At 34.9% G+C, this 15,787-nt stretch overlaps 1 protein-coding gene across 1 annotated transcript; it reads left to right on the top strand.

The window, feature by feature from the left end:
* Positions 1-1,461: 1,461 nt before the first annotated feature.
* On the top strand, positions 1,462-13,874 carry LOC105117736 (squamous cell carcinoma antigen recognized by T-cells 3-like). Its single transcript, XM_011015491.1, has 16 exons — positions 1,462-1,775; positions 1,872-2,002; positions 2,106-2,163; positions 2,699-2,914; positions 3,856-4,131; positions 4,424-4,558; positions 4,640-4,765; positions 5,044-5,088; positions 5,600-5,707; positions 7,399-7,541; positions 7,651-7,774; positions 9,147-9,221; positions 10,630-10,992; positions 11,106-11,198; positions 12,069-12,219; positions 13,106-13,874. Exons 1-16 carry the CDS (start codon positions 1,545-1,547, stop codon positions 13,372-13,374), a joined length of 2,544 nt encoding a protein of 847 aa, XP_011013793.1. The 5' UTR covers positions 1,462-1,544; the 3' UTR covers positions 13,375-13,874.
* The last annotated feature ends 1,913 nt before the right edge of the window (positions 13,875-15,787 follow it).

The raw sequence follows: 15,787 nt of genomic DNA on the forward strand, positions 1-15,787 counted from the left end.
GGAAAGATTCCGACCTTCAAAATTATTTATTTTTTTATTAAAAAGTTTTATATAATAAAAAGGGTTATGCTTAGTATTTTTTTAATCTTTAAAATACCTAAAACAACAAATATGAGCTTAGAAATAATTTTTGTTTCAGATGAATTTTAGATTTTTAAGTAGTTTTTTGATGGTTATGGATTGGTTTAACAAAATCTATAAAGTGATTTTTAAATATTTTGAGTTAAAATGGATTGAAAATGAGATTTTAGATAAAAAAACAAAGAATTTGATTTTTTCAGCTCTTATAATGGCTATATTTTAGGTTTTTTAGGGGATATATTTTTTTATAAAACTATTTAGGATATATTCAATTTTTTTGAAAAAATAAAAGCCTGTATTTATATATGGTGTTGCAGGCTGCATGTGGGTTGATGCTTTATAATGCCTAGTGTGTTTTCCTTTTGTTTTATAATTTTTTTTTTAAATAATGTATTATTTATGAATATGTTTTAAAATAAATTTTGAGTTTATATTTTAATTAGATTGTAATTATTTTTAAATGATATTTGGTGTGTTTAATTTTTATAGAGGCATGCATGATTTATTTGTGGTTTTTTTTTTAATTTTATATATATTAAATTTCTGTAATATTAATTTTTTTATAAGATTTTTCATATGTGTAACCTTGTATTTTTTTTTTACTTGTTGTTCAATAAATTTTATGTGAGTGTTAGCTCTCATTACAAATTTTATATATTTTTTTTTTCAAATTTATTTTGATAAAATTTTTTATTAAATATAATTAGATAAATTACCCACAACTCCTGCAAGTTTTAATTTTAAACCTAAGCTAATTAAGAAGTAGAGTGAAGATTTTTTTTCTTGTCAATTTCTTTATTTTTTTTCATTCCATCCACATAATTTTTTTACTAAGTTCAATTAACTTTAGATTGATTATAATGATTAAATTATATCAAGATAATTATCGTATTATTTGATTTTAATCAAGGCTAAACAAAAAAAAAAATTGGTTAATGAGATTTTTTATGTTAATTTAATTTAATTTTTTAATTTTTTGTTAATTAAATGTAATGTTTTTGAATTAGATAAGTTGATTGGATAAGGTTGTAATAATTTTTATTTTTAAATTAAATTAAAATATTTAGTTAAATTAAAATTTTTTAAAATGAATATACTGAGTTGGATTTAATAATAATCTTAAATAGTTTTTGATAATCTAATTATTTTTTAATAGGAATTGTAATATAATGCCAGATTATAAACTAGTATTATTATAAGAAAAAATAATAATTCTTTTAAAAAAATTCATTTTCTTAAATGATTTCTAAGTAATTTCTTATGGTACAAACAAATAAAAAATTATTTTATAAGAAACTATTTTCCATGAAATTCAATTTTCATTGTTTTTTTCCACATTTTCGGAAACAAACGAGTCCTTAATATAATCCTTACTCTTTTACTTCTGCATATTTAAACTTAAAAATCAAGACAGAATTATAAAGCTACTCCACTCCTCCCTCATTTCCATTCTCAAAACAGCCATGGAGATCGACAGCGAAGATAAAACCCTAGAAGAAGAGCTAGACGACGAAGAAAATAACAACAACGACAACGGAGACCAACTTCAGAACCCCAAACCTCAGAACCCCAAACTTCGGTCGGACTCCGATTCCGATTCCGACTCAGAAGACGAATCGCAGCAAAATCAAGAGCTTAAAACCCTAGAAACTGAGCTCTCCAGTAACCCCTCCAATTATGACTCTCATACTCAAGTAATTAACGTTAATCCCTCTTTCTTTCTGAGTTTCTAGTTGTAAAGTAAATAAATTTATTGTATGCATTGATGCTGCTTGCTTGCTGTTTTTTAGTACATAAAACTGTTGAGAAAAATGGGAGAGATAGATAAGCTTAAACAAGCAAGAGAAGCCATGAACAATGTGTTCCCACTAAGCCCTGACATGTGGCGTGATTGGGCTAAAGATGAAGCTTCTATTTCTGGGTAATATTGTTGTTTCTGTATTTTCAATGACTATTTTTTTATGCTTTATTGATTGTTGCTGGTGGTTGTTGAGTTGATTCATTGATTGATTTATTTTTTTCAGGCCAGAGGGTTTCGCGGGGGTTGAGAAGATTTATGACCGTGGAGTGTTTGATTATCTGGTGTGTTCTTGTTAAACTCTTTTAGTAATACTTTAGGGTGTTATTTTGTTTTTTAAATGTTTTCAGGACTTTTGGTGCTCTGATGCTCTACTACTATATATAGTGTGCATTCATAGAACGGCTATTGTTTGATAATGGAAGAAACACATAGGATAATAGTTAAATTTTGAAAAAACGAATGCTGTGCTCTCAGGAATCAGGACCATTATGTTGTTGTGTTGTTTGCAGATAATTTAGTTTTATAGAATTATCTATGATTTGTTTAGATATCCCTGCTTATTTTCATTGGCAAGCTTTTATAAGATAAATAGACCTTGTGTTTATTCAACTTTTGTCATTTTTGCATGGCTTTCTCAGCTAAAAGAAGAAAATATAAAAATAAATTCCAGTATTATTAATTTAAGAAAATTGAAGCTGATGGTTTCATGGATTTAATTCGTTGTGTGATTGTCTTTACATATTAACTAATGGCATGTGTTCTGAAGCTCATTGCTTCAAAAATTGACGCAGTTGACTGTACCATTTTTCAATGCAGTCTGTTTCTCTTTGGTGTGACTATTTGAATTACATACAAGAACATGATCCTTCAGTGCGAGAATGTTCTCCTGATGGCATTTCAAAGGCCCGGAATCTCTTTGAGCGTGCTCTTACTGCTGCTGGTTTGCATGTTGCTGAAGGAAACAAAATTTGGGAATTGTACAGGGAATTTGAACAGGTGGTACTGCACACCATTGATGAGAATGACATCAAGGTTGGAATTAACTGTCTATATCCAGTTTCCAGTTTGTTTTGCTCGCATGTGATATCTAAAGTGCCCATATCCTTAGCTGCCAAATTTTCATTTGTATTCACTGGATCTTTTTTTTTCTTTTGTATAATTCATTACATGTCCTTTCTGTTTGCTTGGTCTAAGAGCATAGATGTATTGTGTTTAAGTTGGACAACATTCATCTTGGAGCTTGGAATTGTGCATCGTAGATTTTTTTTATTAACTTCTCTAAACAACTGTGATACATGGGAAAAAAGAAGAAAAAAAGGGTGCTGATTAGGCATGTCTTAAACCGCCTGAGCAAATTAATCCCCGTCAAGATTTTTGAGTAAACCCTTGAACCTTTATTTTCTACTGCAACATGACCTGAGAAGCTGTCCTTGCAGCTAACTTGATAAATATGACCTAGCCTGATAAGAATTGCTTGTGAAAAGAGTTCGTTGATATGTCTTCTTGCTCTTCACCTTGTTTGAATCAACCACGTCACACAACATTCCTCTATCTTATTGGAGCTCTAAAGACCTAGTCAAGAACATGGTACAGGTCTGCATGAGATCACAAGAAAGCTGCAAAGATTGGAATTAATTGATGGAACTTGATAGTTGATATAGCTGATGTATTTTCAACCCGATGATAGTGTCAATGCTTAACTCATGTTGCCTCATAGCATGAAAGGGCCTTTACCTTGGACCCAGCAGATACAATTTCTAAGTCCAGATTCTGCCAACAGATGAATTCTAAATAAATCCAAATTCTTAAGTTTCTAAATTTGCTTTATATCCCCTGAAGCAGTTTGTTGTGAAGCAGGTTCACAGAGAGACATTTTTAAAGCTAGTTTTATGGAATTAGTGGTATCTTATGTTAAGTAATTAGCTTTATGAGTCTTCTAACATACATTTAAGAGTTCAAATTCTTGTTTGTAGGCAAAGGAATTACAGGTCCAACGCATTCGAAATATTTTCCACCGCCAATTGTCTGTTCCACTTGTTAACTTGAGGTCAACACTCCTTGCGTACAAGGCTTGGGAGGTGGAACAAGGGATTGATCTTGATGCCAAATCTAGTGAAGTTGATGGTATACCTTCTCATCTTGCCTCAGCATACCAAAAGGCCATGGAAGCTTATAATGCTCGTGCTCAGCATGAAGAACAGATTTCTATGCAGAATATATCTGATACCGAGAAATTTCAAAATTTCATGGTATGTAGGACAACTGTTATAATTTAACAGAGCTTTTGATAATTAATAGCTCATTGGGGACATCCTACTTGTACTTTTCCTTTTGCATCATTTTTTTCCCAAAATTTTTCTTGCATTATTCCTTGAATTTGAAGTTCATTTACTTTTAACTGCAGTTTGGTCATTCTGGTTATAGCAAGATTTTTTCCTTTTTGCCTGCTTTTCCTTAGAGCCTCAATTTATTAAGGTCCCCTGTTTTTATTGTGGTATTTTTTATTTTCCAAAGGAAGCTCATGTTTTTATTGTTTTGCAGAACTACTTAAAATTTGAAAAGTCTGTGGGCGATCCAGCACGGGTTCAAGTTTTATATGAGCGTGCATTGGCTGACTTTCCTATATCAAGTGATCTATGGCTTGATTATACTCGCTATTTGGACAGGACCTTGAAGGTTGTCCTTGAATTTCTCTATTCTCAAGTTTTTCCATCTTCCAATTCTGTAGATTATTTACACACTTTGTCCCTTTTCCAGGTAGGAAATGTTCTGAGGGATGTTTATTCCAGGGCAACAAAAAATTGTCCCTGGATAGGAGAGCTTTGGGTTCAGTATATGCTTTCCTTGGAACGCGGGCGTGCTCCTGAAAAGGAGATATCTTCTGTATGCTTCTCTTATCAACCTTAGTTCCAACCATATACTTTTTGAATGGATTTCTTTTTGATGCAGTGTTTTTTTAGTACAAGTGTTGCCAGCCAAATCATTTGTCTCCCCCATCCCTTTAGCTTCACATGACAGATGATGTCTCTTTCCATCTGTATCTAATGACAATAAAATTCTAGCAATTTGTTGCGTGTTGATTCTTATCCGTGCATATTATAAATATGCAGTATTAAAATATGTTCTTTAAGTTACTCATTTGATTTCTTTCATGATTTCAGGTTTTTGAAAAGTCCCTACAATGTATTTTTTCAACAATTGAAGAGGTACATTTATGAAAAGCTCCTCATAATGTGGGTGTGGTTTCCAATCTATCCCTACAAGTCTAGTTGCTCCCAATTTGTCCTTGTATTGTAGGTTATTCTCCAATCTATACTTCTGGTAAATATTTTCATGCAAACCTAAAAAATGCCCTAACATGAGAAATACAAACTCAACTTGATTTACTAATTTTTTTCTAAAAAAATTATTGTTGTGTGATTTTAAAAATTCTTCTTTTTTTTCATTTTTTATATAATAAATGGAGTGAAATTTGAATTGCTCATGTGACGGCAGTTAAGTTAGTTTTGATGAGAATATTTGATAAAATGATAGATTGGAGAATAGCTTTATATCACAGGAAAAATTTGGAATAATTAGACTTGTAAGAATATATTGCAGACTGGGGGAAAAATAAAAGGACAAGTTGATCTAATTCCTTTTTTTAATGTCCTAGTGTCATTGTTTCCTGTTTGCATCGGTTTTCTTTGTTTATTCAGTGACTTTTATTTGTTTCAGTACTTGGATTTGTTTCTAACACGAGTACATGGTTTGAGGAGGAGGATCGAATGTGGTGGTGAAGTGAATGGTGTCTTGGATTTTGCATTAATAAGGGAAACTTTTCAGGTTTGTATAAACATTTTGTTTATTATGCTTTTACTTCTTATTTCCTTTTCCTTTTTATAGAATTGCCTAGTATGTTACAAATACAAGGAAAGCTATAACTTTTAAAAAATCATAACCTAGCCTATGTATAAACTATTCTCCAAGCTTCTAGCCCACCTTACCAAAAATAACATGTAAAATTTTGTTATTAGGTGCAGAATTTAAAGATTGCATCGGTGTCTTTTTTAGTCTATATATTTGGCCGAGCTACATCTTTGTTCTATTCATATTCTTACCTTGGTCTGCTACATCAGTAAGACATTGGAGAAATGTTTTGACTCACCAAGAATATGTCTACTTATGAGTGAGGGTTCAATCAATTGTTACCTTGAATTGTCTGTGGCTACATTACGGTTCGAGGTAGTGGGGTCTAAGCTTCATCCTGTAACTTGATCTGAAAAGAGACTTCTCTCTGTTCCTTATACTAGCTAGCTAGGTATTGATGCTATTGAGCTGTTTGTGTATGCTTTCCTTTTCTTTTTAAGCTTGGCAGCTTCTGTATGCTCACTGTATACACATGAAGGAGATTTGAATTCATTTTTCTCCCAAATCATAACCCTTAATATAATACCACTTGGACTTAAGGATTTGTAATTAAATGTACGTGAATCATAATTCATTTCATGCTTGAATCCTAACCATTAATTTAATACAACATGGACTAAACATTCAAAAATACAATATATGTGAATCATGTCAGAGTGAGTAAAGAAAGCTTGCATCACTTTTTGTGGATAAACTTTTTTGGTTAACATAAATAAAGCCCAGAAGTTAAAATATGCTTTTAAAAATTAATAATTTTTTTTTTTTGCATTAACATATGGTTTTCGGGGCTACCAATTTGGTTTTTGTAACCTACCAAGAAGTAGAAATTAGAGTAAAGAATGGAACTAACCAGTTTTTAACCTTTTTTATTTTCTTTTCTTGGTTCAGTTTTTTATTTTTACTAGCACTGGTTCAATTTGTCCGTTCGTTGTTTTTTTTACACGCCTTGTTTCAATGCATTTTCTGTGGATGGTAGGTACATATTGTTCTTTCAAGTATTAGATATCCAAGTGTTGCTTATATGAGCCTCAGTAAGATCCTCTTAAGACGGTTTGAATTGCTTAGCTGTTGAGGCATTGGTCAAATAGTAGAAAAATCAAGCTCAAGGTCTTGGGTGTTAGCATGCTCAAGTTCAATCTCCCTACCCCTTTCCATCATAAGATTGCTTGACCTGTTCATTGTTTTTCTTAGCACACCTGCTTTTTTCTTGGAGGGTATCCACTGTTGTTTCCAGAATCAAAGAAGCAGGCGGTGCTTATATGCGCTTCCATAGTACTCTCAAGTCAATTACTTTGGATTGTTTTAACTCGAGGTATTGGTCAAATAGTAGAAGACTCAAGCCTGAGGTCCTGACCGTTAGCATGCCCAAGTTCAATCTGCCTCCCTCCAAACCATACAAAAAGATTGATTTTGATGCTTCAAGATTTACAGAGATCTTTATTCTAATTTTTAACAGTACAATCTGGGATTATTTGTGTATAAGTAGATAATGTGAGTGGTGGTGGTGAATTCTCTATATTTTGTATTCTTTATACATTTTGGAGCAAGTAGTTATGTAGTTGCATTCATTCAATTTTAATCCTAATACTGAATTATTTTCCATCCAGCATGCCTCAGATTACCTGTCACCCCACCTGAAAAACACAGATGGTTTGCTGCAACTGTATGCCTACTGGGGTCGTCTAGAGATGAATTTGGGAAAAGATTTAGTTGCAGCTCGCCGAGTTTGGGAGAGCTTGCTTAAGATCAGGCAGACCATATATTCTATTCATCTAGTTTTACCAAAGTTGTTTTATTTAGTTCTAGTTGTCTTCCATATTCTTTAATTTAATGTAATGCTTTTTTAATTCCTTTTGCAGTGGCTCAATGTTGGAAGCTTGGCAGGGTTTTATAGCAATGGAAACTGAATCAGGTCACATAAGTGAAGCTAGGTCCATATACAAGCGATGCTATAGCAAAAGATTTCCTGGGACAGGTTCAGAGGTATATTGGTTTTTTCTTCATTTCTTTTGTGCTGTGATGTTTTTTTTTGTTTCGTAAACATACATATTTGTTAGCATTAGTAGTTTGCTTGTTTATTTTCTAAACAGTGAAGGTGCAATTCATAGAAACAATGAAGCCTATTGTATTATCTTTTCTCCATTGCACATGGAGGAGCAGAATGCAATCACAAGCAAAGTTAATGTTGAAATAAAAAATGATTCATACTCTTACTGAAATCTGTTTGACTTTTCTTCATCTGGAAGAGATTAAGATTCTATGTTGGAAAATATATAAGAGTACTCGGACCTTCAGCTAACTCATTTCCTAGGAGAATCTAGACTTGACAATTAGGCAATATACCCTTGAATTTTGATGAAAGAAGACATAAATTGACAATTAAATTAACCCTAGTTTAACTAGGCCTACCGATGAAACATTGCATGTCTTGCCTTACCAGCCACTAAATGCCATATAAAAGATCCAGTAAACCAAAATCTATAGTTGATGCGTCGAAACCATGAAAAAGAAACCACTAATTTCTTTCTTGGCCTTATCAAATCAAGAGAAGGCTAGATGGTTTTAGCTCATATTGTATCCAAACATTGGCCTATCTATTTGCCATCATCTGTGAAATGGAATCACGGAATTGGGTAATTGCTTGCTGGTTGAAAAGTACAAATAATGAAATTTTGGTAAGACTAATTATGCTGTATAATATTCTGAAGGGAAATAAATCATGGTCTCCTCATAAGGAAGTGGTTGTTCAGGTTAACTGCAGTGAGTTATATTATAAATTTAAATGGAAGTGTTGCACACGGTTGTATCTGATTGTCATGTTCTCTGTTTTCCTAAAATCTTATTACATTTGTTGTCAATGCCATGCTCCTTAATAAAGAATTGCATTAGGCAATAACATGTCTTGAAAAGTTACAAATTCTAATCACTTAAAAAAGATGCTGATACATATATTTCTTGAGTCGGGACTCCGAAAGAAATTGCCTGTTAGCCATTTGGAACCCTTTTGCGAGAAGTGTTGTGATTTTGGGTTTGAAACAAGGAGCATCATTTTCAAGGGCTTACTTTGTAGCATAGGCCAAAGGACCTTGAATTGAAACTCTGCATGCGAGTGTGAAAATGTTAAGCCTTGCACACACAATTTAAGGCATAAAAGATAAGACCAATTGTGTTGCTTAACATTTTTCGATTAGCTATGTTTTATTGTAAATCTAACATGGTGGAACCTAGGATATTCATATTCTGTTGGTTGACAATGTTGTTTTGGATCTCTGACTTGTGATGTTTTGCTCAATATCTGTATGCTGCATTTTGGATTAGATGATATTTTCCTTTCCTAATTAACAGAATCATTCAGGACATTTGCCATTCCTGGTTGCGATTTGAAGAGGAGTTTGGTACACTAGAAGATTTTGACCATGCTATACAGAAGGTGCAACTTTCTTTTGATATATATGATGAAATTTATTGTTTAATATACTCAATGTGCATATATAGTGCATTTTTTATATAAATGGATCTTTCCAATTGATGTGCTTCCATTAGGTTGAGCAACCATATTCATCCTGGGATCTTTTGGAGTTAGAACAGAGAGGAGAGTGAAAGCCAAAATATTATTTCTGAGAAAATTTTGTCTTGTCTTCCTCCATTCTGTGTCACCTTTTCACGCCCCAATTTTGATAGCTGATAAATGAGTAAAGCACAGATCTTTCTTCAAATAGAATGGAGCATTAACTAGTTTTCCAACAATTTGACTTGGTACTTCAGGTAAAGCATCCTCTCCTACTGATGTTGGTGGTTGAGGTTGAGGTTGACAAGACTTGGGTTGTTTTTCACGGAAAATGGCTTTGGAAATTAGTTGTTCAGAGAGACTTTCTTGGGAAAAAGTGATAGTTATGACATATGCCAAGACATAACAGATGGGCATGAAAGCAAATGTGTGTGCTTATTTTGCTCCACATACTGTATCTAAGATTGGAGGTTGGAGATGAGTATTGTTAAGTTTGGATATCTTGTGTGAGGAACTCCCCATGAAGAAATTTAATGATTATAATGTTGCTACATAAATGGGAGCTGTTGTGATTCTGTTGAGTGACAGGCTATTGTCGTGCATTTTATCCACTGTATGCAATAATGGCAGGCACTATTGTTGATAATTTGTCTAGCCAGCAAGACATGATTCAAAGAGTTGTGGTGCGATTCTGGACTGGGGAGAATGTGTTGTATTGGCGACCCAAGTAACTCAAGGTTAAATCATTACCAGATGCTTTTTGACTGTAATTGGAAGGAATAGCAAGCCTTTGATGGAGTGAAACGTTGTGGTCATGGAGAAATCCATGACGTTGAGAAACTTATCTTAGTTGCTGAATGCTTCCTGTCCATAACTTTCCTGGAACCTTCTTTAAATTTTTGAATGAGGTTCATTTTTTATCTTTTTCATTCTTGTTTTCTTTTTGGTTCTATCTTTTCATCCATAAGGCTTTAATATTTGTAGATTCTTAGAGTTCATGGGTTGCAGATAGTTTGATGTATTTTGAAATTATTTACTATCCTACCAGTATATGACCAAATACATGTCTTATATTGGCCATGGAGTAGCTGGATTGGATGGCTTGAGGGACTTCACAACAGCTAAACTTCAGAGCATCAGTGTGGCGGTTAATAGCCATTTCATACTACTGAGTAATTGGGAATAGTTGTTGCACTTGAATTCAGAAGTGAATAAAAAATGTTGTGCCCTATGTAACTTGATGCAATCTTAACTTGCATATCTTGCCTGGAAGCATGTTTGTTTAACAGTTTTTTACAAAGATAAATTTTTTGCCTCTCTCCTTTCTCAGGTTACTCCTCGTCTAGAAGAGCTGAAGTTGTATAGGATACAACAGGAAACAAAAGCATCAACAGATCAGAGTGAGGTATCTGGGAAGAAAATTGCTCGTGAAAAGAGAAAGGGTGGTTCAACAGCTAGTGACAAAGAGTCTCCAGCAAAGCGGCAAAAACAAACAGCCCAAACTCAAAAGAAGGGGTATGAGGATAAAGATCAGTTGCAGAAATATGAAGTAAATGAGGCCCAGGAGGCCAAAATTGATCTTGAAAAGACAGACAGCGCCCCTGATGAAAAACAAATGAAAGGTTCTGACGTTGTAAGAACAAAAGGCTATACAGACCAGTGCACTGTGTTTATCTCAAATATCCATTTCAAGGCAAGTAAACTACCTCCTCCCCTCCTACCAGTGCCCTGAATAAGGAGGACCTTATCTTGTTTTTGACACATGGGGATGGGAACTTATAATTTCAATGTTGACAACTTTTGCAGGCAAATTCTGAAGATATACGTAAATTCTTCAGTGATGTTGGAGGGGTGGCCTCTATTAGAATTTTGCATGACAGAAATACTGGAAAATCAAGGGTCTCTCTCCCTCCCTCCCTCCCTCTCTAACACACACACACACACACACACACACACACGCAAGCAAAGGAGGCATGCATGTTCCCCCCATGTCATTTCTGCTTTTCCTTTTCCCCTGGACTTCCTTTATGTGCTTTCAGAGATATATAAGATACTGGCCACTTCAGCTGTTATGGGAAGTGCACTTTGGTAATTCAGTTGAATGTTCCATATCAAAGATCTTAGTTAAGACTTGGATTCTCTGTGCTTCTTGTTCAATTGAACTAAAGAAAAATAGAAAAAAAGCACACCCTAGAATGTGGCCTAATGCAAGGAGATCAACTTTGTTTCTCATAGCAACCTACTGTTAATGGCATTACATTCTTTTCAAGCTTTTGAAAGGTTTTATTGTTCTCCCTTTTGCTTTCACATAGCTTATCAATTCTCTTATTGGAACATTCAGGGTTCTCTTGGTGAATTTTGTGGAAGGCACAAGTCTGGTTAGGCACTACAGATCACAGGCTGAAAATCTGAATCAGTTGATTTTAACATGTGCCTTATCATGTGATTGCCAGTTGGTGGAAATACCTATCTTTTTTTTTTTTCATTTTTGAACTTAGCCAAACTTTTATCTAGGCATATTTCTATACTGTTTAGCAAGAAAAGAGGATTCTTTTATTCTCTGTCTTTTTTAAAAAAATTCCAGAATTTAGATATCCCATACACTGGAAATGCTTCTTACATCAGTCACAAAGAATATGTAGTAGATCATATGCATGAAGCAGAAGGTTTAGTGAAAATTCATCATGCGATACTCATGATGGTATATTTTGCATCATTTTATTGACAATTGCTTTCGGATGCTCAATCTCCTATGTTGACTTTGTGAAGGGACTAGCTTATGTGGATTTTGTGGATGACGAACACCTTGCTGCAGCTATAACAAAGAACAAACAGATGTTATTTGGGAAGAGGCTGAGCATTGCCCGGTCAGATCCAAAACAGAACCGAAGAGATGGTCGTAGAGTTCCCAGGGAACAAGGTATGTTCTGCATAACATCTATTACTCTCTTTGGGTGCACATCCACTACAGCAAGTTATTAAGCTTAAAGGGAGTTCTGTAGTTAGTTTCTGAACACTTTATACTCAAGGTCATGCTGTCCTCAGGTTATTAGATTATACTGGGAGAACTTAGGGTTATAAACTAGCAACCTGCAACAATAAGCAATTATGTATAAATTGCATATGCTCAAAGCAAACTGTCAAATGGTGTTGTATCCTTTTCAACATTACAAACTTGGAATAGTATTAACTATAAAGAGTAATCTTTATAAATATTGAGCCAAAATTAAACTATAAAAAACAATAAGCAAATATTTATAGATTTGCATATTGCTTAAAGCGACTGTCAAATGGTATTTATTTAAATCCAGCCCAACATTAGAACCTTGGAATAGTCTAAAGAGCAAGCTTTATTAATATTGAAGCTCAAATTAAACCACATTTTTTTTTAAAATTTTTTATAATTTCATGCAACCTTAGAATCAGCCTGATCAAGGAAGTTGAGATATAAACAATACATTCTGAGTTTGACAGAGTTTGACAAGGACTATAATTGCTAGTGTAGGAGTTCTGTGAAACCAAAGTTCTAAATCTCCAAGTCTCTAAATCTGTACCCTCAGAAATAGGCCTTAAACATGCATAGAATACCCTAGAAAAAAGTTATAGGGATCAGCCACTAGCCTTCTGCTCAAGAGTCACTTAAAATAATTGAAGTCACATCAGTTGAATAATAATTGCTCCTTGTGTCTCTTGAGTAGGATAGTAATGACCTCCACTACTTGTGCCTCCATGCGTGCAAGTGCACATTCCATTTTCTGATGTTGATTCTTTTACTTTGAACAATAACGTATGAACTTAATCTGCAGCTTTTGCTAGTGACCGAAGAAGGCACAATTGGGAATCTGCATCCAAAGAGTATGTTGATACACACAATGCATCAGGATCACAGGAGGCTCCTCAGACTGCTACTCTCAAGTCAGATGACAACATCCAGTTCAAGGGGAAGAACATATTCGCAGTGCCAAGAAATGTTAGGACACTTGGCTTGTCTGCAAACAAGTCGAAAACAGTGGAAGAAGGACATGAGAAACCAAAGTCAAATGATGAGTTCAGAAAAATGTTCATTAAAGAATGAGGTATGACCCTCTACAGACCCTTGCTAAAAGCTATTGGTCACGAGGAAGTTGTCTCTTCAAATGTTTTTGGCATACACTGGCAAGAATTTAGTACTTGTTTTAGGATGAAGTAACTGTACTAACTAGCCACTTGAGGAAACAAATCTTCCAAGTTTGCTAAACTGGTCATTCTGGTATATAGCATCGACTAGCTGGGAATATGCATGTTGGGTGCAATTGATTTGATATATATCAGATAATGATCATGGTTTTTGTTTTGGGATTGGTGTTAGAGCTGTTTCATGTTTGCTGTTCGTACTGGTTAAAATGTATCAATTGATTAGAGTAGAGGCTCTAGGAATACTATCATCAAAATTGTCTGGCCAAGCTGAAGCATAAGCGAAGGCCTCCTATGTAGACCTGTCTTTTGAAGAAAGCAGAACTGCAAAAAGTACGCTAGTTTTTCATGACCAAACATGGTGCTCTCCTATATATATCATTATCTTGGAAGTTCATGTAATCTTCGCTGATGTAAATCCTGCAGAACAATTGCGGGGCACAAGAGAGCACTGCTTTATGCTAAAACAGGCATGGGGTGATGATCTTGCTTTTAGCCAATGATTTGGATGAGATCATCTTCTTAGGTTCATCCATTGTGATTTTAGTGTATTTTCAAGTAGCAACCCTACCCGCCACGTTGCCCTAATTCTGCCATCCCCAGTGACCGTATTTTCAGTTAAACTCGAGCTGGGTCGGGTATGATTTTGTTTCCTGTATTATCAAACAGGCAACAAAGCTATTCATTCAATAGAGACAGCTTCATCACGGGCTCAAAATTCACGTGTAATCTCATGGATAATTTAGCCCCGGAACAGGCTAGCCATGAGTGGCAATGGAAAGGGCAACTTCCTATGGATAAGAGACCAGAAGTTATTCTTAAATTATTGCTGTGACTGCTTCCCTTTTTTTTATTTTTTGTTTCCGTTACGGAGAAAGCATCTGTTTATGTAATTTCGTTAAATAAAAGTCACCTGGGTTATGGTTGAAGTTATAAAACCAGGTCTGACATGGCAAGGGTGCCTGGGTTTGGGTCGGGTTTTATTTGAAAACGGAACCGGGTTGTAAGATTATGGTAATGGTTATATGGAAGAAAAAACAGTTGTTTCTATAAATTTCATAGAAGCACACAACCTTCCAATTGACCCGTGCCATGCTGAATCAAATCTGAACTGAAAAAGGTAAAAAGGAACAGAAACCATTTCTCAGAAAGAGAAGTATCTGTACAAGCTGTTCATGCCCAAATAGGCGAAACCAAAATATGTAATGAGATGGACATATATTCCTCTGCTCTACACTCTCTATAATTGTTGTACAGTCCCCGTTATTGGTCATGGCTTCAGCAAACGCAGACTGCTGGTGACAACTTTTCATTTTCAATGCCAAAACAAACACCAACGCAAAGCCTTTGTAGGTGCAGAGTGTGGCGGTGGATCATGACCGCATAATATTGGGATCCCAGATGGTGTCAGAATCTCTTACCTACAGCAGCTAACCCTCATAACTGCTCTGAGAAAAACAGTGCTGAAAAGCCATTACCCATAAACATGCATGGACTTCTCAATTTGCCTCCTGATCCTGATATGGTGGTATGCAACTGTACTCCTACGGCACTACCAGAACCCAAAAATTTGCTCAGTGGGTTCTTCTTGCTTCAACCTTGCCTTTCCACACAGAAACTTGATTACTCAATAGTGAAAGGGGCAAAAAAAAAAAAAAAAAAGGAAGACGGCAAAACCAGAAGAGCTCGAGAAACCCTAGTCAGGATGTTAATATTCTCACACAAGGAGGTAAAAAAAGTCTGAAAGCTATTATGACAATCTTATGTTTAAACCTGTTCAAAAACATGTATCTGCTAGAGGATTTCACATGGTCCGATGGCAAGGTGATATGTGACAACTCAATCCTCCAAGCTCTGCTGCATCATCACCAAAGAAAAAAAGAATAGAAGAGACAAAAAGGAAAGTGTAAAGAAAAGGGGAAAGGATGACTGCATTGGAAGCCAATAATGACTTGTGGCTTTGGTTTCATGTGCTTTGTATGATTAGTTGAAGAGCTTTTTTTGCAGTCTGTTGAAAGTGGTTACCCACGAAGACATGGGTGGAGTTTGCATCAGCCATGGGGAAGGAGTACTGCCACCACAACCTACCAGCTGCTGCTGCTCCTGCTGTAATGGCTGTCCTTATTTGCTTTTGTTGTTGTTGTTGCCGCAGAAAGACAAGAATGTCAACAATTAATGGAGACATACTGCATGAGTGATCAAAATGCAAATATATTTTGGTGATCATAGCTAGCCCGCTCGTTGGCTTAAAATCCCAAATGTTACATGTAGTTTTCTAATTTGCATTAATATGAAGGTTTAGATTGCAAATTACA

Source organism: Populus euphratica, unplaced genomic scaffold (assembly GCF_000495115.2).
Source record: "Populus euphratica unplaced genomic scaffold, PopEup_1.0 scaffold1510.1, whole genome shotgun sequence".
In the NCBI taxonomy this organism is placed as follows: domain Eukaryota; kingdom Viridiplantae; phylum Streptophyta; class Magnoliopsida; order Malpighiales; family Salicaceae; genus Populus; species Populus euphratica.

Excerpts from the sequence above, each read along its gene's own strand:
- LOC105117736 (XM_011015491.1), top strand. The coding sequence starts at position 1,545 with ATGGAGATCGACAGCGAAGATAAAACCCTAGAAGAAGAGCTAGACGAC. Across the intron at positions 4,559-4,639 it reads ATTTGGACAGGACCTTGAAG|GTAGGAAATGTTCTGAGGGA; the intron begins GTTGTCCTTGAA and ends TCCCTTTTCCAG. Across the intron at positions 7,542-7,650 it reads GAGAGCTTGCTTAAGATCAG|TGGCTCAATGTTGGAAGCTT; the intron begins GCAGACCATATA and ends TTCCTTTTGCAG.